General features: G+C 43.2%; 1 protein-coding gene and 2 non-coding genes across 4 annotated transcripts in view; 1 reads left to right on the top strand and 2 right to left on the bottom strand.

The window, feature by feature from the left end:
- The window catches only part of LOC113608487 (zinc finger protein 791-like), a 44,874-nt gene extending 24,951 nt beyond the window's left edge, over window positions 1–19,923 (bottom strand). Inside the window, exon 1 of one of the 2 annotated variants that reach the window (XM_027084860.1) lies at window positions 19,879–19,923. In XM_027084860.1, coding sequence (XP_026940661.1) covers window positions 19,879–19,896 — 18 coding nt within the window. In that variant the 5' untranslated portion in view covers window positions 19,897–19,923. Of the gene's footprint in view, window positions 1–2,823; window positions 2,953–19,878 lie in introns of those variants that run through there. The other variant, XM_027084861.1, reaches the window with a different exon arrangement.
- Window positions 9,973–10,045, top strand: TRNAG-UCC (transfer RNA glycine (anticodon UCC)). The gene has a single exon. It is a non-coding gene; the product is annotated as a tRNA-Gly (tRNA).
- On the bottom strand, window positions 16,385–16,488 carry LOC113609002 (U6 spliceosomal RNA). The gene has a single exon (XR_003428469.1). It is a non-coding gene; the product is annotated as a U6 spliceosomal RNA (small nuclear RNA).
- Window positions 19,924–22,478: the final 2,555 nt, after the last annotated feature.

Raw genomic sequence — 22,478 nt, 5'->3', positions numbered from 1 at the left:
CGCGGGCCTCTCACTGTTGTGGCCTCTCCCGTTGCGGAGCACAGGCTCAGCGGCCACGGCTCACGGGCCCAGCCGCTCCGCGGCATGTGGGATCTTCCCGGACCGGGGCACGAACCTGTGTCCCCTGCATCGGCAGGCAGACTCTCAACCACTGTGCCACCAGGGAAGCCCTAGACCTTCTTATCTTAACAGCCTTTTCCTAACCTTCGCATGATTATTTAAGATTAACTGAGTAATCTGCATAAACCATATTTTTCTATTTAACAGCCTTTACTTTTAATTAACTTGCTTTTAATTTTAACTTATTTTTTACTTTTCTATGGAGGAAACCATGCTAAGATTTACTCCTTTAAACATTTAACACTTATAAAAAGCATAAAAAGTGAAAAGTTTCATATCTCCTTCTAACTAAAATTACAAGAGAGGCATCATAGTTTCTCCTTATATCTCACTCTGGGGGTTATTTCAGAAATAAGTAATGTGTAATGCACTAGGAATTTGGGTCTAATCCATTAAATATACTAGGATTTTCAATGACTTAGGTAAGTTTTGAATAGTTTTCCTCATTATCAATTACAGGAATTCATTTGCTTCAGTAATATTGCAGCACTTAAAATTTCAAAGCTAAGGACATGCACATACAAAAACTGACTTACAAATGTAAAAACCATCTGAGAACTCAAATACACCCATCTCATATCTTGAGGATCTCTTGCCTAAAAGGAACAAATACTCTGTTTGGTTCCAAAATTCTTGGCCTTACTCCCACTATGTCTCTCAATCAACATACATTTAAAGCCTGAGACCTATAAATATTATACACTCACACAGTAAATTATATCACAAACCATTAAGGGAAACTAGAGTTAAGAGCTGCAATATTCGATATATAAACATATACAAGGAAAGAAATGCAAATATTTCAATCAGTGAGATAAGCAGCCTGTTTCCCTACAGTTCAGAAGGAAACCCAGATTTCCAAGCTTGAGGTCCAGACTCCCCCTGTGGGGATACAACCCCTAGAGTGTGTCAGTCCCTGGTGATGGAGGGTAAGGACACCTGAGCAGCCATAGAAATAAACTCTGGAGGCTCCAACATAATGCAAATGCTCCCTTCTCAGGCTTCAATTCTTACAAGTGAGAAAACTCTTGGCCAGATTCAATTTAAAGTTCTAACTGAAATGTACTCCAAAACTCATAAACTCTTGTCCAGGACACAGAACACATGACCTTCACAGACTTTCTCAATGTACTCATATTACCCTGAGTGCACCTACACTGCAAAAGCGACTCAAACCTGTATCTCAAAACAGGCACCAAGAAAATCACAGTTATAGCTTCAGAAAGGGCATCACTCCCCAACCCCCACCCACCATCACAGGTGCATCCCCAGCTTTCCAGGGATCTGTATCTTCTCTTCCTATAAAGACTCCTTCCACAGTGGGTGCAAGCGGTAGGACACTTACAGGGGGAGGCTCCCCAGCAAGAACAACTGGTCCTCTGAGTACTTCCCTTTGCAGGCTTAAGGGGGCCTTAGCTTAGAAATACTGACCACAGGTCTCGGTTCCCCACTGTTGTTGCCTTGGACACCACTGATATTTTAAATGACACAAACCCAGTGTTTGAATAATCCAGCACAACCATTCTAAACCAGGATTTACATGTAAAGGAAGGAAGAAAATTGTAAGGCATTTTTCTAGTTCAAGAACAAAACACACAAATGTCTATTCCTTTCTGAAAATAAATGTCAGTTAATTATTATTTCCATGGCAAGAAACTGTTTGGAAATAATCATAATTGAAGAAAAGAAAAAAACAGATCTCGAATGTTACATGCAGTCACTCATGGGACCAAAAAAAAGAAAAATTTTAACTAATGGAATGGTATAACAGAATATTTTGTTTTATTTTTTCTGAAATTCACCTCTTTCTTCCCCTTCGGAAATATTTTATACTCTCTTTCAAGATCTATTGATTAAATACATTTACAGTTACCAAAAACCGAGACTTAAAGTGAATAAAGTCACAAACTCAGGGAGGGGCAAGGCTGACCTGGAACTATGATAAAAAGATTACCCAGGAGTCTCCAAAGAGGAACCTCCACCCAAAGGGCTCAAACAGGATGTCTGTGCCCAGCAAAGGTCCTGGGGGGGAAGCGCAAGACTTATACAATGTAGTTCCAGGTGGTTAGTCTCTGATTTCTTCTCATGGAAAATACACACAGACAAAAAAATGAATCTTTAAAAAGAGCCATTCATGGCTCTGTGGAGAAATGATACAATTAAAATACTGCGTAGTCTGAAATGCACCGTGGAAGACAAATAGTTAATGATGAAGCTATGCACTGGAGAGGGGAAGATGGCGTTTGGGAACGTGGGGAAAGATCTGGAAATCTAGGCATTTACTGCCTGCCCTGGGAAGATCTAGGGTACAAGAACAGGGTCGTGGATTTGTGACCATGTTTCTCAAAATTTGGGAAAGTGAGGGGGAAATGAGTCCCCCCACCCCGGGGAGAAAGGAGGGACTGGGGACCCCAAAGACCACAGCTCCTCCAACGCAGGAACCCCGGATACTGAGTCACGATTGTCCCCTGATCACCCTCCCCGTGGACACCACACAATCTGGAGTAGACCTGGCCACTGCAGTGAGCGGAGAGGCCGCCCTGGGTCCCGACTGCCGGCCGAGCCCCAACGCTGCCTGCCGCGCCGGCTGTGGACTCGGGTCCGCAGGTCCGGAGTTGACCGCGGGGAGGCCCGGGTCCCACAACGGCCAGTTCCAACTGGTCCCTCCGCCCCCGTCTCCCAACACCAGGCTCCCCAACTCACCATTTTTCGGTTTCTCGGCTTCCCTGTCGTCCACCCCACAACTGCCGCGGCAAGTGCAGGTCTCAGCGACAGAGGATGCCGCGGAGCCACCAGAGCCCTTTAAGGGCATCGAGCGGGGACGTGCTGCACAGCGGGAGCAAATGAGAATGAGCAAGCAGTCCACGCCACCCACGCACGTCACTGGAGCGTCGCCCGCTGGCGCCGACACGTACGTAACCAGCGACTCCCCTGATTGGACAGTTCGCAAGGCCCTGCCTCCCGTGCCTGAGTGACAGGAGGCCGGAGTTCTCGTCTTTGCGCCGACCTTGTCCTGGCAGGGCCCAGAACTGTCCCCTCCACGGACACTGCACTGAACCATAAGGCCGCGAGGCCCTCACGGAACTGTGACACTTCTTCACAGACACGGAGACTTAAAAGTGACCTCACCATATGAAATGAGTCTGGCTCCACTTTTATCTTTGACGATTTCCTGTGAGAGACGCCCATCCATCCCTACCTACCCCCACTCATTTGGTACTTTAAAAGCCCGCCGGCCTCAGGGGCACTTGGCTCTGGTGGGAGGATGAACCCCGCAGTCCTAGACCAGCCCTGAAACCTCAAACACTAGCATGTGTGAAACACTGAGAAAGAGAAACCACCGGAAAACCTTTTCAGTGTAATTCCTTGTTTGTTGAAAGGTCAAAGGAGGCAAAACTGAAAGACCACTGCTGAGTGAAAAATGACAGATAGCGAAGGTATGAAGGATAAACAAAGAATCACAACCACCGTCATGTATGGGGCAGGACCGAGATGAGTGAGGGATGGGAACGTCAGGACACTCTCACCACTGCCCACAGGCCATTTATGAATCTTCATGAAGATTCCAAAGATGTTTCAATTATCACTAAATCTTGCCACAAAATATTTTGTATATTCTTTTCTGAATATATTTGCTGATAAAAATTTCAAGCAGTAATTAAGTTTGGAAACAAACATAATTTTTGTATGTTAGTTTGTCCTATAATGTGGCAATCTGAGTTTTCACTCACGGTTTTGGCAGAAAAATCAGCAAGAAGCCAACTGTCCGTTGGGAAAGAATGGGTTCCATAAACGCATCATCATATGTAGTTTTTAAAAACAAAAGGTATTGCTATGAAAAGGTCTGGAGGATTTATCAATAGAGCAAATAAGTGCAGTGTATTGCAATATATATACCATGTTACCTTTTCTATAACCTTCGGAGACAGGTGGACCCTCGACACCGCCTCCCCTCCAACTGCAAGCGTTGGTTGAGTAGTGGAGACTAACACACACCTACCAAGAATATATGAAAGGGTTAGTTACTTCTGAAACTGAGGTCTCTGGGGAGAGCAGGGCGGGCCTCTCAAGCCGGTGGGAAATGGATTGAGAACAAGGAAGGGAGCCTGGCCTGGGTTTTTTAAACTGAGGTCAGGGGCTGGGCTAAGGTGGAGGTTCACACACAGCCTTTCTTATCACCCTGTACAGATGTGGGGCACAAAGGGAAGAAGGAGGGGTAAGACTCTAAAGTTGTCAACTGTCAAATAATGGAAAATACATATACTGGTCTCTGCCCCTGGTTACTGGCACCCAGCTCCTAAAAGCTTGTAAATTCCTAAAGGATAAGAGCACTAGGAACAACTCTTGTTCCGCTGAAGCGACTCTGGGTGGGCTCCTGGATAGCTGCTGGGTGGGGGCTGGTCACCAGAAAGAGCAAGCCATGATAAGGAGCTTGGAATTTTCAGCCCAACACCCTCATCCTCCAGAGAGGGAATAGGGCCTGGAAATGAAGTTAATAATCAATCATGCCTACGTGAGGAAACCTCCGTAAAATCCCAAGGGTATCCCAAGGGTATGGGGTTCAGAGAGCTTCCAGGTTGGTGAGCACATCCATATGGGGGAGGGTGATGCACCCGAACTTCACACGGACCCTCCCAGACCTCACCCTTTGTATCACTTCATCTGGCTCTTCACTTGTATCCTTTATCATATCATTTAATAAACTGGGAAATGTAAATTAAGTGTTTCTCTGAGTTCTGTGAGCCGCTCTAGCAAACAGAACCCAAGGAGGGGGTTGTGGGAACCCCTGATTTGTAGCCAAGCTAGACAGAAGTTGTGAGTAACCTGGGGACCTACTCCTTGTGATTGGCATCTGAAGTTGGGGGGCAGGAGTGGCTGCCTTGTGGGACTTAGCCCTTAACCTGTGTAATCTGAAGCTGTCTCCAGGCAGACAGTGATAGGATTCAGTTAAGTTGTAGGACACCCCACTGGTGTCACAGAGAATTTACTTATTGTGGGGGGAGGCCCTCACATATTTGGTGACCAAAAGTGTCAAGAGTGAAGTGTTCTGGGTAAAAGTAAAGGAGAAACACAGGCAGGAAGAACTGGATTTTCTCTATTCAGGAAAAATACTGAGTTTTCCCAACATATCAGCAGTCAAACATTAAAAGATGGAGTCAGAGACCTCTGATCTGGCAGATAAGGAGCTTAAAAGGTAACAGTCCCATCCTCAACAAACTTTTTGTAAAAAGCAAACTGAAAAAATCAATGACTCTTCTTATATCTATCAAAGAACTGAGGTCACAGGGCAAAGTGCTGTCTCCAAAACTGCAGAGAGACTGAAAAATAGCCATTTTGAAATATGCCCACAAAATTCCACTCTTCTTAACAAGTCCTGTCCTCAAAAGAATCTCCTTCATTAGAGGCTAACCAACTGGGATTCTACCAGTGCCTAAATGACATGAGGGGTGGGAAATAGGCAACTGGAGTCCCCTCTAGCCTTTCTGCCTGACCTCTCAGCAAATACTTGGTATGTTTTCCAAAACTATGCCAACTCTCCAGCACCAACTGGGTGTCCTGCAATTCAATTCAAGTCTAACACAAACTAATCCGAGTTAACATCAGACTCCACAGTTTACAGGTTCAATCCTGTAAGACTGCCCCCATGTCAGATGCCAGCTGCAAACAGGGCAGCGGGCAGGTTACACACATTTCTGCATGGCCCGCTACAAATTCAGAGGTTCCCTGGACAATACCTCATCTTTGTTAATTGGTTAGAAGAGCTATCAGAAAAGCACTACTTATTATTACCAGTTTACTGTAAAAGATACAAGTCAGGAATAGCCAAATGTGAAGGGTGCACAGGGCAAAGTGATGGTCGGGGGGTAGGGAGCTTCCATGCCCTCTCCTGGAATGACAGCCTCCCAGCATGGTGATGTGTTCACCAACTCAGATTTCTCTGAATCCCGAGGTTTAGGGGTTTCCATGGAGTTCCCTCATGTCGACCACTGGTGAATAACTCAATCTCCAGTCCCTCTTTCCTCCCCAGAGGCTGGGAACTGGGCTGAACATTCTAAGCCTCTAATCAAAGCTTGGTCTTCCTGGTGACCGACCCATACCCTGAAGCCATCTTGGGGGCCTGGAAGCAGTTGCCTCATTACAACATAAGATGCTCTCATCACTCAGAAAGTCCAAGGGCCTTAGGAGATCTTTGATAAGATCTGTGGACAAAGACCAAACATTTTTATCATACCACAGAAGGTCACAGCCCAAGGACACACACTCATTAAAATACTGAGACCAAATCATGGGACGCTAGAACATTTCCTCTCCACCCACAACATGCCACTACACCAAGCAGACGCCTGTTTCATCACAGTGGGAAACACAGAAAGAACAGTATGTTTCAGAACTTACTTACAAGTCTCTACAGTACCCCAGAGGTGACATGGGAGACAAAAGCAAGGACACCTGAGGGTATTTCACCCCGGACAGCTACAACAAATAGTCGATACAGCCTAAGGCTAGTCAGATAAACAAAAAGCCTCACATTAAGGTCTATTTACCTCAGTTCCTTTTCACACTACATCACGTCCAGTATTCAACAAAAAATTCAAAGGCACAAGAAAAGACTTAAAAAACACACCTTCAGGAGACAGTGTAAGCAGCTCTTCGCAGGAAACTGCCCTCAGCAGGAAGTCCCTTTCCTTGTCACTGTAGCAAAGTTGTAATGTAACTAACTTTTAAACCAGGCACCCCCATGCTCTACTCATCTCCCGCCCAAGCACACCTTTCAAATCCTTTCATCACACAACACCTTGCCTAGCCTGTTGGTTCAAAGAAGTAGAAATGAGTAAGTAGAATAAGTAATTAACAGATGACCAGATCTCCTCCCTAGCTTCCCTTTCGGTAATCTTGTGAACAAACTGTGTGATTAACATCTGGAGGAAGATCACAAGTCGATGAACCTGCATGCAGTGGGGGGCAGTGATGACTGTGACCCCCTATTTCAATGATTGAGATTACTTCCCTCTTTCCCTTTAAAACTTTCATGGCCGAGCAGGCCCTTGGGAGGTGGTTTTTTGGGTCCACCATCTTCCTGGATTGCCGGCACTCTGATTAATCAAAGACAACTTTCCTTTCTATCAACATTTGTGAATTTGATTTTGTAAGCTGCGAGCAGCGGGCCCTGATTCGATAACAATAGGACAAGGAAAAGAAACTAATTCAGATGTAGCGGGTATGCTGGAATTATCAGACCAGAAATTTGAAGCAACCATGATGAATATGCTAAGGACTCGAACAGAAATAGTGGATGAGGGACTTCCCTGGTGGTCTGGTGGTTAAGACTCCACGCTTCCAATGCAGGGGGTGCAGGTTCGATCCCTGGCCGGGGAGCTAAGATCCCACATGCTGCAGGGCATGGCCAAAATAATAAAAAAAAAAAACAAAGAAATAGTGGGTGGCGTGCAAGTACAGATAGCTCACGTACGCGAATATGGAAACACTTGAGAAAGAACCAAAAGGGAAATACAAGAAATAAAAACCAAAAGCACAGAAATGAATTATTCCTTTGGCAGGATGGGGGTGAGGGCACATCAACACAATGGAAACATGTGAGGAAAGAATCACTGAGTTTGAGGAAATGTCAAGAGAACCTTCCAAAACTAAAATGCAAAGAGATGAAAGAACAAAAAAGGGAACAGAAATCCATGAACTTGGAGACAATTATAAAAAGTGTAACATACACATGATGGGAATACATGAAAGAGAAGAAAGAAGGGAACAGAATAAGTGAAGCTTATGGGGACTGAGATTTTCCCAAAATTAATGACAGTCACCAAACCACAGATCCAGAAAGCTCAGAGAAATGAGATTAAAAACTGAAAAATGCACATCTAGAAATACCATATTCAAACTTGAGAAAAATCAAAGACAAAGAGAACATCTTAAAAGAAGGTAGAGTGAGAAAATATTAGGTATAGAAAAACGAGGATAAGAATGAAATCAAACTTCTTTAAGAAACCACGTAAGCAGGAAGAGAGTTTCGTGAAATAAAGTGCTGAAAGAAAAACCACCCAACTAGAATTCTGTGTCAAGCAAAATTATCCTTCCAAAGTGAGAGAGAAATCAAGACTTTCTGAGACAAACAAAGATCAAGGGAATTTGTTATCAGCACACCTGCTTTGCAAAAACTGTTAAAAGAAGTTTGTCAGGGACTTTCCTGGGGGTCCAGTGGTTAAGAACTCCATGCTCCCAATGCAGGGGGCCCGGGGTTCGATCCCTGGTCTGGGAACTAGATCCCACATGCTGCAACTAAGAACCTGCATGCTGCAACTAAAGATCCTGCATGCCACAATGAAGATCCCACATGCCGCAACTAAGACCCAGTGCAGCCAAATAAATAAATAAACATTAAAAAAAAATTTGTCAGGAAGAAGGTAATGATGAAGAAAGGAAGAGTGTTAGAGAAGGAATAAATGAAGGTAAAATAAAATGATTTATTTCTGTTATTTTTATGTATTCTGACAGAAAACACTTTGTTCAAAATCATAACAGCAACTATATAATTATAGCTTATAGCAAGTAATTATAGCTTACGGTTAAATGAAATGAATGATAGCAATGGTACAAGGGCAGGGAGGAGGAACTGGAATACTCTGTTATGAGAAAACTGTACATCCACTGAAGTGATGGTATACTGTTACTTCAGACAGGACAAGGTTAGTTGTAAATGTATATTGCAAACTCATGGGCAACTACTGAAAAATGTATAATAGTAAGCTAAAAGAGGAGAAAAAAATGGAACCACATAAAATGCTCAATAAAAGGTAGAGAAAGAAGAAAGGTGGAAGAGAATGAAGAAACAAAGAACAAAGGTAACAAATAGAAAAGAGTAGAAATATGGTAGATATTGATCCACTCTATCAATAATCACCTTAAACATCAATGGTCTAAATACAAGAAATGAAAGACAGAAATTGTCAAGCGAATAACAAAATAACAATTATATGTTGTCTGCAAGAATCAGTTTAGATATAAAGACACAGATAAATTAAAAGTAAGGACCTTCTTTAAGATCCTCTCTGGTCGTCCAGTGGGTAAGACTCTGTGCTCCCAGTGCAGGGGACCTGGGTTCGATCCCTAGTCAGGGAACTAGATCCCGCATCCCATGCTGCAGTGAAGAAGTCCATGTGGCACAGCTAAGAGCCCGCATGCTGCAACTAAAGATCAAGCATGCCACAGCTAAGATCCGGTGCAGCCAAAAAAAAAAAAAAAAAAAAAAAGTAAAGGGTGGAGAAGGATATACCATGCCAACACTAAACAAAAGAGAACTGGCATAGCCACATATATATTTCTTTTAATTTTACTGAAGTATATAGTCGATTTAGAGTGCTGTGTTTAATTTCTGCTGTACAGCAAAGTGACTCAGTTATACATATATATTCTTTTTCATATTCTTTTCCATTATGGTTTATTACAGGATTTTGAATATAGTTTCCTATGCTATACAGTAGGACCTTGTTGTTTATCTATCCTATATATAATAGTTTGCATCTGCTAATCCCAAACTCCCAATCCTTCCTTCCCACTGACCCCCCTGGCAACCAGTCTGTTCTCTGTATCTGTGAGTCTGTTTTTGTTTAGTATGTTCATTTGTGTCATATTTTAGATTCCACATATAAGTGAGATCATATGGTATTTGTCTTTCTCTTTCTGACGTACTTCGCTTAGTATGATAATCTCTAGGTCCATCCATGTTGCTGCAAATGACATGGCATAGCTATATTAATTTCAGACAAAGCAGACTTCAGAGCAAGGAAAACTCACACTGATAACGAGGAACATTACATAATGTTCAGTGTCGGGAATTCCCTGGTGGTCCAGTGGTTAGGACTCGGCACTTCCACTGCTGTGGCCCTGGGTTCAATCCCTGGTCAGGGAACTAAGATCCCACAAGCTGCTTGCTGTGCCCACCCCCACCCCGTGAAAAAAAAAACCAAAACAAAAAGCCCAAAGTGTCAATTTTCCAAGAGGACATAGCAATACTTAATGTCTACATGCATAACAACACAGGGCAAAATACACGAGGAAAAAAATACTAGAACGGCAAGGAGAAGTAGATGAATTCACCATTATAGTTGGAGACTTCACATGCCCTCCTCAGTAATTAAGAGTTCCAGCAGGAAGGACGTAGTTAAATTAAACAGCACAATCCAACAAGTGGATTTAATTGAAATCCATGCAATACTTCATCCAAACACAGCAGAATACACATTCTTCTCCAGATCATATGGAACATTCACCAAGACAGACCGCATTCTGGGACACAAAATTCCCCTTAAATTTGAAAAGAGAGAGATCACACAAGATATGCTTGCAGACCACAATGGTATTAATCTAGAAATCAGTAACAGAGAGATAGTTGGAAAACTCCCAAATACTTGGAGATTAAACAACACGCTTTTAAATAACACTTGGGTCCATAAGAGAGTGACATCAACAGGATGGTGGAAGAGGAATTTTCTACTGTCATCTCCCCACAGTGCACTGATTTTGACAACCAGTCAAGGATGAGAGTACCTTTGTGGAAGTCAGGGAGCCCAGTGGAGAATTTCCAGCACACCAGTGGAGCAAAAAAATCTGAGAACAGACACCACAAGAAAAGTACAAAGAACAGTCTCACTCCTCCCCAAAGGTGGCATAGCTTGATGCTAAGAGTTCTCTTTGGCCCAGGATTCCTCCCATGGGAAAGTGAGAGTGTAGTGACTGAGCACTTGGCTTCCCGAGTGGTGTGAGATGCTGCCCAAGAGGCTCAGTGATTTCTCATCTCACCAAGAATACTAAGGGAGAATACTAAGGGAGTCAGGACAGCTGGAGGGCTGGGAGCAGGGAAGAGTTGCAAGGACCCACAGAAATCAAGGCTCAGAACACAACAAATGGCTGCAGATCCTACTAGTCCCTCACAGACTCCATCAGGAGGCTTGCATTTCAGCCACTTGGGATGTGATGTCTGCAGACACTCCTGTCCGGTGCATGGGCACACCCAATGCTCTGCGCACCTGACTCCCCCACCCTCCCACCCCATCCATAGCCAGCTCCATGTATGTACTCCAGACAGCGAGGGAAAGCCCCTCCCCTGTCTCGTAAGCACATGCATTCAGCTGGCTCAACTCAGTGGGACTGGAAGAAGACAAGCATTTCAGGGGACTACATCTCAGGAAAACAAATGGGAGGCTCTCACTACCCCGCCTGGTTGTGAGGGATCAAAAGAAGGCATACAGGGAATTCCCTGGTGGTCCAGTGGTTAGGACTCCACGCTTCCACTGCAGGGGGCATAGGTTCAATCCCTGGCTGGGAAACTAAGATCCTGTATGCCGAGGGGTGCAGACAAGAAAAACAAAAAAACAAACGAAGGCATACAATCTTAAGAATTCCTGCTAAAGAGGGAACAAGAGGTGTGAGGTGGGTGCGTTCGTTCATAGATAAGGTCTGACAGAATCACAGAATTCCCAGCTGGGCTGACTGGTGAAAAGTGTTTCTTTCCCAAAACCAGTCAGTGGAGGAATTGACTGCTCCTTCACATGCGAACACAGCAATGCAAAACCTCAAGGAATGAACACACACACACACACACACACAGAAAAATGACAACAAGGAAACTCAATAATTTTCTGGTAACCTATTCCACAGAAATGGAGGTCTAGAAATTGCCTAATGAAGAATTTAAGATAATTGTTCAAAGGAAGCTCAGGGAGCTTCATAAGAATACATACAGTCAACTCAACAAAATAAACAATACATGAACAAAAGGAGATGTTTGACCGATAGATAGAAATCACAAAGAACCAAACAGAAATTCTGGTGCTGAAGAATACAATAAATGAATTGAAAAATGAAATACAGCTTCGAGAACTGACTTGATCAATCAGATAAAAGAATCTGTGAACTTGAAGACTGTTCATTTGAAATTATTCAGTTAGAGGAGAAAAGAGGAAGAAAAAAAGGATGAAAAGGAATGAAGAAAGCTTATGGGAATTAGGGGACACCAGCAAAAGAAATAATATACACATTATGGAATGTCTATAAGGAGAAGGGTAGAAAGCCTATTTAAAGAAATGATGACTGGAAACTTCCCAAATAATGGGAAAGATACGGACATCCAGGTACCTAAAGCTCAAATATCCCTAAACAGGTTAAACCCAAAGAAGACTTCATAAAGATGCATTATAATCGAATTATTAAAAATCAAAGAAAGAGAATTTTGAAAGTAACAGGAGGAAAGTGATACATCACATAAAGGGAACCTCAATAGACTATCAACAAATTTCTCAGCAGAAACCGTGAGGCCATAAGAGAGTGGCATGACATATGCAAAGAGCTGAAAGAAAGAAACTGCCAACCGAGAAAGCTTTACTCACCAAAGCCGTCCTTCAGAAATGGAGGAAACAAAGACTTCGCAAACAAACAAAAGCTGAGGGAGTTCACCACCACTACACCTGCTTTACAAGAAATGCTATAGGGATTTCCTCAAACTGAAATGAAAGGATGCTAATTAGTAACGTGAAAACACATGAAAGTATAAAACTAGTCAAAGTAACTAAGAATTGGTTGTTTGAAAAGACAAACCATTAGCTAGACTAAGAAAAACAAGAAAAGATTCAAATTAATAAAATCAGAAATGAAACGGGATAAATTATATGGGGTACAACAGGAATATAAGGGATCATAAAAAATTACTATGAACAGTTATATGCTAATAAATTGGATAACCTAGAGCAGCGGTTCCCACCCTTTTTGGCACCAGGGACCGGTTTCATGGAAGACAATTTCTCCACGGACTGGGGGCAGGGGGGGGATGGTTTCAGGATGATTCAAGCGCATTACATTTATTGTGCACTTTATTTCTATTATTATTACATTGTAATACATAATGAACTAATTATACAACTCACCATAATGCTGACAGGAGGCGGAGCTCAGGCAGTAATGTGAGCAATGCGGAGCAGCTGTAAATACAGATGGCGCTTCGCTCGCTTGCCTGCCGCTCACCTCCTGCTGTGCGGCCCGGTTCCTAACAGGCCACGGACCCATATCAGTTCGTGGCCTGGCGGGTGGGGATCCCTGATTTAGAGATATTAGATAAATTCTTATAAACATACAACCTACTGTGACTGGATGACGAAAACAGAAAATCTGAACCGCTAAATAAGGAGTAAGGTGGTTGAATCAGTAATCAAAAGCCTCCCAACAAAGAAAAGTCCAGGACCAGATGGCTTCACTGCTGAATTATACCAAAGATTTAAAGAAGAATTAATATCAATTCTTCTCAAACTCTTGCAACAACTTGGAGAGAAGGGAACACTTCCAAACTCATTTTATGAGGCCAGCATCACCGATACCAAAGCCAGACAAGGACACTACAAGAATAGAAAATAACAAGCCAATACCCCTGATGAACATAGATGTAAAAATCCTCTACAAAATAAAAGAAACCAAATTCACAGCACATTAGAAGGCTTATACAACATGATCAAGTTGGATTTATCCCTGGGATGCAAGGATGGTTCCACATACGCAAATCAATAAATGTGTTACACTAAATTAACTAAATAAAGGGAAAAAATTATATGATCACCTCAACAGACGCAGAAAAAGCATTTGACAAAATTTAACATCCTTTCGTGATAAAAACTCTAAGCAACTTAGGTATAGAACGAATATACCTCAACATAATAAAAACCATACATGACAAACCTATAGGTAACATAGTGAATGGTGAAGAGACCTCTTCCAGAACTGTGGCATCTAGAAAGGGACTGAGGGGGTGGTTGCCCCCTCCTGCAGGCAGGCTGTGCCAGAGGGCTCCATCATGTCTCAAGGAGGTCTCAGTAGCCTGTGCTGAGCTTATGGGGGGCTGTTTTCAGGGTGGAGGAGATCCTCTGTTTTCAGGAGAGCTCAGTACCTGGTGGTAATTACAGCTCTAATGTCATAAAGTGTGGGCCAAGGAGGGGAGTTTCTTGCATAGAAGTAAAGTTTGTAAGGAAAGAATATGTTGCCTTCCAAACACCAAAACAACCTAGGAGATGCTGTGAGTGCTAAGAGGGACAACAGCTATTTCTTCATGGTGTCAAGGAGGGAACAGCCCCTTGTTTACCATGTAATTCTTAAGAATTTAACCAGTGTCAGGGCCTTATTTATGGATGGGCTAATGACCCATCCACTTGCCAGGAGCTCCTTTTTTCAGTATCTGTATGTCCCCAAATGAACTTCCTCAGAGGAGAATGTCATTAATGTAATGTCATACCTGTGCTCCCAGAGCAAGGTCGATACAGCTCACATCCTGCCTGCAGTGACTGTGTGCAGTGACAATGGTGTTCAAGTTCCCTAAGGTTAACCAGTTAAAAGTGCATCACATCCCTTAAGAGGTGAAGGCCAACTGAAGCTGAGAGACTGTTGAAACAGGGACTGAACACAACAGACTTAACCAAATCTGTGGGAGCACGATATTTACCAGCTGCTGATTGGACAGAGTCAGTAATTTCCACAATGTTGGGGACTGGGTACAGGGGTTTGTGTGGTGAGACCACAAACTCAAGGTAATCCACTGTGAGGTGTCATTCATTCCTTTTCTTTTTTTAAATTTTACTGGAGTATAGTTGATTTACAACGTTGTGTTAGTTTCAGGTGTATAGCAAGGTGATTCAATTATACATATGATATATTCTTTTTCAGATTCTTTTCTCATATAGGTTATCACACAATATTGAGTAGAGTTCCCTGTGCTATACAGTAGGTCCTTGTTGGTTATCTGTCTTACATATAGTAGTGTATGTAAATCCCAAGCTCCGGATTTATCCCTCCCTCCAATGTTTCCCCTTTGGTAAACATAAGTTTGCTTTCAATATCTGTAAGTCTGTTTCTGTTTGGTAAATAAGTTCATTTGTATCATTTTTTTAAAAATTAGATTCCATTTGTATCATTTTTTAAAATTATGACATTTGTCTTTGTCTGACTTACTTCACTTAGTATGACAATCTCTAGGTTCATGTATGTTGCTGCAAATGGCATTATTTCATTCTTTTTTTATGGCTAAGCAATATTCCATTTTATATAAGTACCACATCTTCTTTATCCATTCCTCTGTTGATAGACATTTAGATTGCTTCCATGGCTTGGCTACTGTAAATAGTGCTGCAATGAACACTGGGATGCACGTATCTTTTTGAATTATGATTTTCTCCAGATATATGCCCAGGAATGGGGTTGCTGGATCATATGTTAGTTCTACTTTTAGTTTTTTAAGGAACCTCCATAATGTTTTCCACAGTGGTTGTACCAAGTGCCATTCCTTCTTTTCATGTTTTAGAACAGGCCAAATTCAGCTGTGTAAAGGAGAAGCACTGCAAGTAATCACCTCTTCACGAAATAATTTTTTGTAATGGTTTTCAATCCTTCAAAGCCCTGTTTAATTTACTTTGGCACATATTATCTACCTGGGGGATAAATCTGTGGGGTCCCATTTTGTCAAGCCAATTTGGAATTGGCAAAAACATTATTTAAGGACTTCCCTGGTGGCGCAGTGGTTAAGAATCTGCCTGCCAATGCAGGGGACACGGGTTCAAGCCCTGGTCCAAGAAGATCCCACATGCCGTGGAGCAACTAAGCCCATGCACACAAGTACTGAGCCTGCGTTCTAGAGCCTGCGAGCCACAAGTTCTGAGCCAGCATGCCACAACTACTGAGTCCGTGTGCCACAACTACCAAAGCCCGTGTGCCTAGAGCCCGTGCTCCACAATGAGAAGCCACTGCAATGAGAAGCCCACACACCACAATGAAGAGTAGTCCCCACTTGCTGCAACTAGAGAAAGCCCACGTGCAGCAACGAAGACCCAAAGCAGTCAAAAATAAATAAATAAATAAATTTATTTTAAAAAATTATTTAATTTTAATTTGTGAATCATTAGTTCAGAGCTTTCCTGTTCACTATAGGATACTTTAGGACAAATGAATCCTATGACCATGGGGTCTTTAGGCAAGTTGGCTGATGGTTAAGGTGAGACATGCTTATTTGTCTCCTATTTTATTTTATTTTTTTTATAGTTATATTTTTGGAATAATGTTTTTACTGCAAAAAATACATAGAATTATAAAGGAAACAAATTATGTAGAAATACAGTTATCAAAATATTTTTTAAATGTGCGATATAGCACATGTAGTTTTTATTAACATAGTAAAGTTTACTGTCTATCAGTGGGTCTTATAGCTTTGATAATTTTTTTTTTAAATATGGAAAGCTTCACGAATTTGCGTGTCATCCCTGCACAGGGGCCACGTTAGTCTCTGTATCATTCCAATTTTAGTATATGTGCTGCCGAAGCGAGCACTGTCCCCTATTTTATATCCAGTAACTCCTCTAAGACTATTGGGAATCTTAGATCATCTTAGATAATCTTAGAAATTATCTTACCTTGCTTAAGTTTAGTGGGATCCTAATATAACTGTACCGTGAGACCCAGTATTACTATTATTATTTTTTGCGATACGTGGGCCTCTCACTGTTGTGGCCTCTCCCGTTGTGGAGCACAGGCTCCGGACGCGCAGGCTCAGCGGCCACGGCTCACTGGCCCAGCCGCTCCGCGTCATGTGGGATCTTCCCGGACCGGGGCACGAACCCGTGTCCCCTGCATCGGCAGGCAGACTCTCAACCACTGCGCCACCAGGGAAGCCCGAGACCCAGTATTATTTGCATGAAGGTTTGTGAATCAATGCAATATAGCAGATGACAAAATTAATTCAGAAACTATGTTGTAGAGGCCCCAGAAACCAAACAGTGCCCCTTTATCTTTTCTGTTGTGTAAATTCTTTTACTGTATTTTAGATTTCCAGTTGGGTTAAATTGTGGACCTTTGTTTCAGTATTTTTTCACTTATTTCCTCTCTCCTGTCCTTCCCTGTTTTAGTTTTTCAGTCACTGTATATACTTCGGGGGAGAGGGTGACCTCTCTACCCTGGTATTTATAAAATTTTTCCCTCCAGAGGGCCTCACATTAATGCCATGAGGAATAGGGGTCTCCTCCAGGACAACAGGTTGCTTTATAGGGTTTAAGGACCGCAGGTTTAGGTCAGTTTGAACTAATCCCTTGGCTGTGCCACAAGGATGCCATGGGTGTTGCCCCCTGTAACTCTGACGGTCAGGAGCTTTGTTGCAGTAGAGACAGGGGCAGCAGCAGAGGTACTTAGGGGTCCTGGTGCGCCCCCTGGTATTAGGAGGGCGGATTCAGCCTGCCATCTATTGGCTGTCTTTCCCCCTCTCTTCTCTTTTTCTGTCTTTTTAAATGACTGTTCTTTCAAGAGCAACACTCAGTGGAGCCACCTCTTGCACAGGGCATAGTCTCTCTCTCTCTCTCTCACCCTCACTGGGGTATGTCGGGGCCAAGCCTGCCTCTGTCACAGCTTCACTCTAACACACAGATAAATCCTGGCAAAGATATCAACCCAGGACTAATACAAGGGGGGTGCCAATCCCATACTGCTGCTCCCCAAAGCCTAGGAATTCTTGAAACTGCCAACTCTCGTCTGCTGAATCTAAAACTGAGGCTTCGTATGGTCAACAATGCAACACAGGCAGCACAGCTCACAGCACGAGGTCCCTGGCACCTAGCAGCCCACAGCCCCGGCTGCCACAAGACAACACAGCAGGTGAGCGAGTCAGAGCAAGAGAAGACAGACCCACGGGTGGTGGTCATGTCTGGCCAGGCTGCTCACCACACCAACTGTTCTTGCCACCTGCAGAGATGTGATTTCCATGTTGAGACTGATGCTGGTGTGTCATGCAAACACACACACACTCAGGGTAGGAAAAAGCCTATGACCGGGACTTCCCTGGTGGCCCAGTGGTTAAGGCTCCGCTCTCCCAATGCAGGGGGCATAGGTTCGATCCCTGGTCAGGGAACTAGGATCCCGCATGCCACCCAGTGGGGCCAAAAAAAAAAGGTCTATGACCCACGTAATCACGCTCTTGGGGGGAGGGCAGGGCTGGCCTCTCCAGCAGCTCTGAGAAGGCTTCAGAAAGCAAGGAAAGGAGCCTGGCCTGGATTTTTATCACGGCTAGGGGATGTTAAAGGAAAAATATTCAGTGACACTTGTCAAAGAGGTAAAGCAGATTTTATCCAGAACCCCTGGGACAGGTACAGAGACCACTGCGATGGGATTTCACAGCCAGGGGGAAATGAGACTAGGCTCAACTCTGAATACAGCACATGGAAGTGGGAATTCATGGCCAGAGCAGGGTGGGGGGCGTCAGTGGATGGAAAATTACTAAAAGAAAAACCAGGGATTGGTGGGTCTGGATAAACTGACCTAACAGGATTCTTACTGAAGTCAGGCCAGGGTGATCGCACATCACCTGAGCAATGGCGGGAGTGTAGGAACCCAATCAGATACAGAAGGCAATCAGACATGGGCAGCTGGGGAATTCGGTTTAACTGACGCAGCAGGGTTTCTGGTAAAACTGGATTTCATGAGGAACTACACAGATAGGCCCAGGAGAAGGTTTAGGGTCAGAACCAATGATTCTCTGGTCAAGCAAAGAATCTTTGTCAGGGGTTGGGCCAGGATAAGAGTTCTGCACACAGACAGGGGCTTGTGTGGCTGGAATGTGAAACTAATGCCAGAGGACTACAGATTTTGTTATCGGCGGGCGTGGACACAAGGGGAAGAGAGAAGGGAGGCGTAAGCTGTCGGTAAACATCAAAAAACGTGGAGTCTGTACAAACACAGAGAACAGACTTGTGGTTGCCAAGGGGGAGGGGGGCTGGGGGAGGGAAGGACTGGGAATGTGAGCAGATGCAAACTGTGATATATAGAATGGATAAACAACAAGGTCCTACTTTGTAACACAGGGAACTATATTCAATATCCTGTGATAAACCATAATGGAAAAGAATATGAAAAAGAATATATATATGTATAACTGAATCACTTTGCTGTACAGCAAAAATTAACACAACATTGTATACCAACTATACTTTAATCAAGTTTCAAAAACGTGGAGTCTGACTACTCATTATAAGGACAAACTTGGGTATGAAAAATATGAATTCACAATGGCTTGTTTTTATATAAAGAAACATTAACAGGAAGCTAAAGAAATGATTAAAACTGTGTATTTGCAGTGGCTGGAGTAACAATGCTGGAGGGGACCAGGATAGGTGGGCAGTGACTTTGCTTAAGTTAGGCTTTTGTATCTCACAGGTTTCTTGAAAATAAGCAAAGTATATACACCCCGTGTTACTATTTAATAGTCTTTCTTTAATTTTAACTTTTGTACATAGGAAACTATTGTTAAGATCTAATTCCTTTGAACACTAATGGTTACAAAAGTATAAACCATAATTTTCAAATCCCTTGCTAACTAAAATGACAAGGTGTATCCTAGTTTGCCCCTTCCCTATATCTCACATGGGGGAGGGTGGTATTTTCAGAAATCAATATAACATAATGCAACAGGGGTTTGGGTTTAGTTCTTTAAATGCAGTAGAATTTTCAAAGATGTATGTAAGCTTTGGTTAGCTGTCCTCACATCAATTGCTTTAGCTTTTTTTTTTTCTTGGCTGTGCTGCACGGCTTGCAGGATCTTATTTCCTTGACCAGGGATTGAACCAGCAGTGAAAGCCACGAGTCCTAACCACTGGACTGCCAGGGAGCTCCCTGCCTTTTAAATTTCAATATTCTCTAAGGACATGCACAAACACTGATGTAAAATGAAACACATACCTGAAAACGTAAACACATTCATCTCACATCTTGAGGTTCTCTTCCCTAAAAGGAACAAAAATTCTATTTAGTTCCACAATTTTCTTGCCTTACCGACATCATATCTCTCAATCAACTGTGATTTTTCTTTAAGCCCAAGAAACTAAAAATGTTATTTCCCACACAGGGAATTAATTACAAAGTGCTAAGGGAAACTACAGCCAAAGGGCTGCACTATTCAATGGATAAAAGAATCCAGAGGAAAGAGACACAAATATTGGAATCAGCACAGATAAGCAGTCAGCGTCTCACAGGACAGAAGGAGCCTGTTTGAAAGTTTAACACCCACTAGCCTCTCCTGGTTGAGATAGAACCGCTGGACCAGGTCAGTCCCTGGTGAAGGAGGGTGGGGGCACCTGAGCAGCCACAAGGATGGACTCTGGGAGCGCCACACGCCCTCCTCTCCCTGGGGAATAATGGAACCACTCCCTTTTTCAGGCTTCCATTCCCACAGTGAGAAAACTCTCAGTAGAATTCAATTTAAGATTCTGACCCAAAAGAACTCCCAAATTCATGACCCCTAACCCAGGACACAGAACTCCTGTCACAGACTTTCTCAATGTAAACAAATTACACTCTGAGCACAGCTACACTGTGGATGTAAAACTCCAGCCTAGGGCTTCCCTGGTGGCACAGTGGTTAAGAAACCACCTGCCAATGCAGGGGACAAGGGTTTGAGCCCTGGCCCGGGAAGATCCCACATGCCGTGGAGCAACTAAGCCCATGTGCCACAACTACTGAGCCTGCACTCTAGAGCCTGCAAGCCACAACTACTGAAGCCCACATGCCTAGAGCCCGTGCTCCACAACAAGAGAAGCCACTGCAATGAGAAGCCCGTGCACCACAACGAAGAGTAGCCCCTGCTTGCAGCAACTAGAGAAAGACCACACGCAGCAACAAAGACCCAACTCAGCCAAAAAATAAATAAATAAATTTATATTAAAAAAAAAACCCCAACAACTCCAGCCTATACCTAGAAACAGACCTGTGGGAACCACGGTTACAACCTCAAAAGGGGCATCACCATCCCATCTCCCCCCAAACCCTTTCTGCCATGTGCAGTTGTTATCCCCAGCTTTCCAGGGCTCTGTAGCTTCTCTCAGCTTAAAGGCTCCTTCCATGGTGGGTGTGAGCAGGTAGGACACCTGCTGGGCTCTCCAGGAAGAACCAGCTGGGCCTTCAAGTACTTCCCTTTGCAGCCTCAAGAGGGCCTCACCTTGAGTCACTGACCTCAGGCCTCTGCTCCCAGTCACATTGCTTTGGACCACAAGATGCTATTTTAAATGACCCCAGTGGCTGAAGAATCTAGCAAAATCACACAAACCTAGTGTTTATGTAGAAAGGAGGGGAAAATTGTAAGGCTTTTTTCTAGTTCAACAAGAAAACGCATAAGTATCTATTACTCTCCGAAAATAATGATATTAATTAATTATTTCCACAGCAAGAAATTGTTTTATAAAAACATAATTGGGGGGGTAAATTAGGAGTTTGGGATTAAAATATACACACTACTATATATAAAACAGATAACTAACAAGGACCTACTGTATAGCACAGGGAACTATACTCAATATCAATAACCTGTAATGGAAAAGCATCTAAAAAGTATATATACATATATTCACATATAAATATACACGTATATATGTATATATATGACTGAATCACTTGACTGTACATCTGAAACTAACACATTGTAAATCAACTATATTTCAATAAAAATTTTTAAAAAACTGTACTTGAACACCTCAAGCCTAAGCCCTGGAATTGCATTTGAACAACCCCCCGCCCCCCCAAAACAAACCCCAAAACAAAAAGAACAGACCTCAGGATATTACTACGCCTGCTCAGGGAGGGAAGAAAAAAGAAACAAGAATTTTTAATGCAATGTAATACAAGAATATTTTTTTTCTGAAGCTCACCTATTTCTTGCCTCTTTGGAAAATGCTATCGTTCAAGCTCCACTGCTTACATAAATTTTAATTTTTTGAATAACTGAGGCTCACATACATGAATAAATCTTTCCAGGGTGACAAACCCAGGGAGGGGAAGTGATTACAGGAGAGAACACCCAGGAACGATTCCAAAGAAGAAACTCTACCTAAAGGACTACCCATAGGATGTCTGTGCCCAAGAAAGATCCTCGAGGAGAGGCACAAGGATTCCATACAATGTAGTTCTGAAACAGGAGGGAAGGGGACACGGCACAACCTTTAAAAGAATGACATAGCCTGAGGACATGACATAAACTGATTAGAACAGAATAGGTCCAAGATGGCGGACAAGTTGACTTCCACTAGACCTTGAGCCTCAGTATACACTCGCTGTAACACACTCACAGGTGCCATGACAGTTCCAAGGCCGAGCATAAAGGTCAAAAAGTGGGCAGTGGCCCAATTCCTGGAAATCCCCACCCCTTCTCCAAAATAGCTGGAATACCCCTCCCACTCATTAGCCTATGAAATTATCCACCCCTATAAAAATGGCCAACCCCACACCCTGGTGCCACTCTCACCTTCTGAGATGGCCCACACTCTGTGGAGTGTGTCCACTTCTTACCT

This window comes from Aethalodelphis obliquidens, unplaced genomic scaffold (assembly GCF_003676395.1).
Source record: "Aethalodelphis obliquidens isolate GAN/ISIS:26980383/991018 unplaced genomic scaffold, ASM367639v1 scaffold53, whole genome shotgun sequence".
Lineage (NCBI taxonomy): Eukaryota > Metazoa > Chordata > Mammalia > Artiodactyla > Delphinidae > Aethalodelphis > Aethalodelphis obliquidens.
Note: the sequence above shows the minus strand (reverse complement) of the source record. Positions and strands in the feature narration are given on the sequence as shown.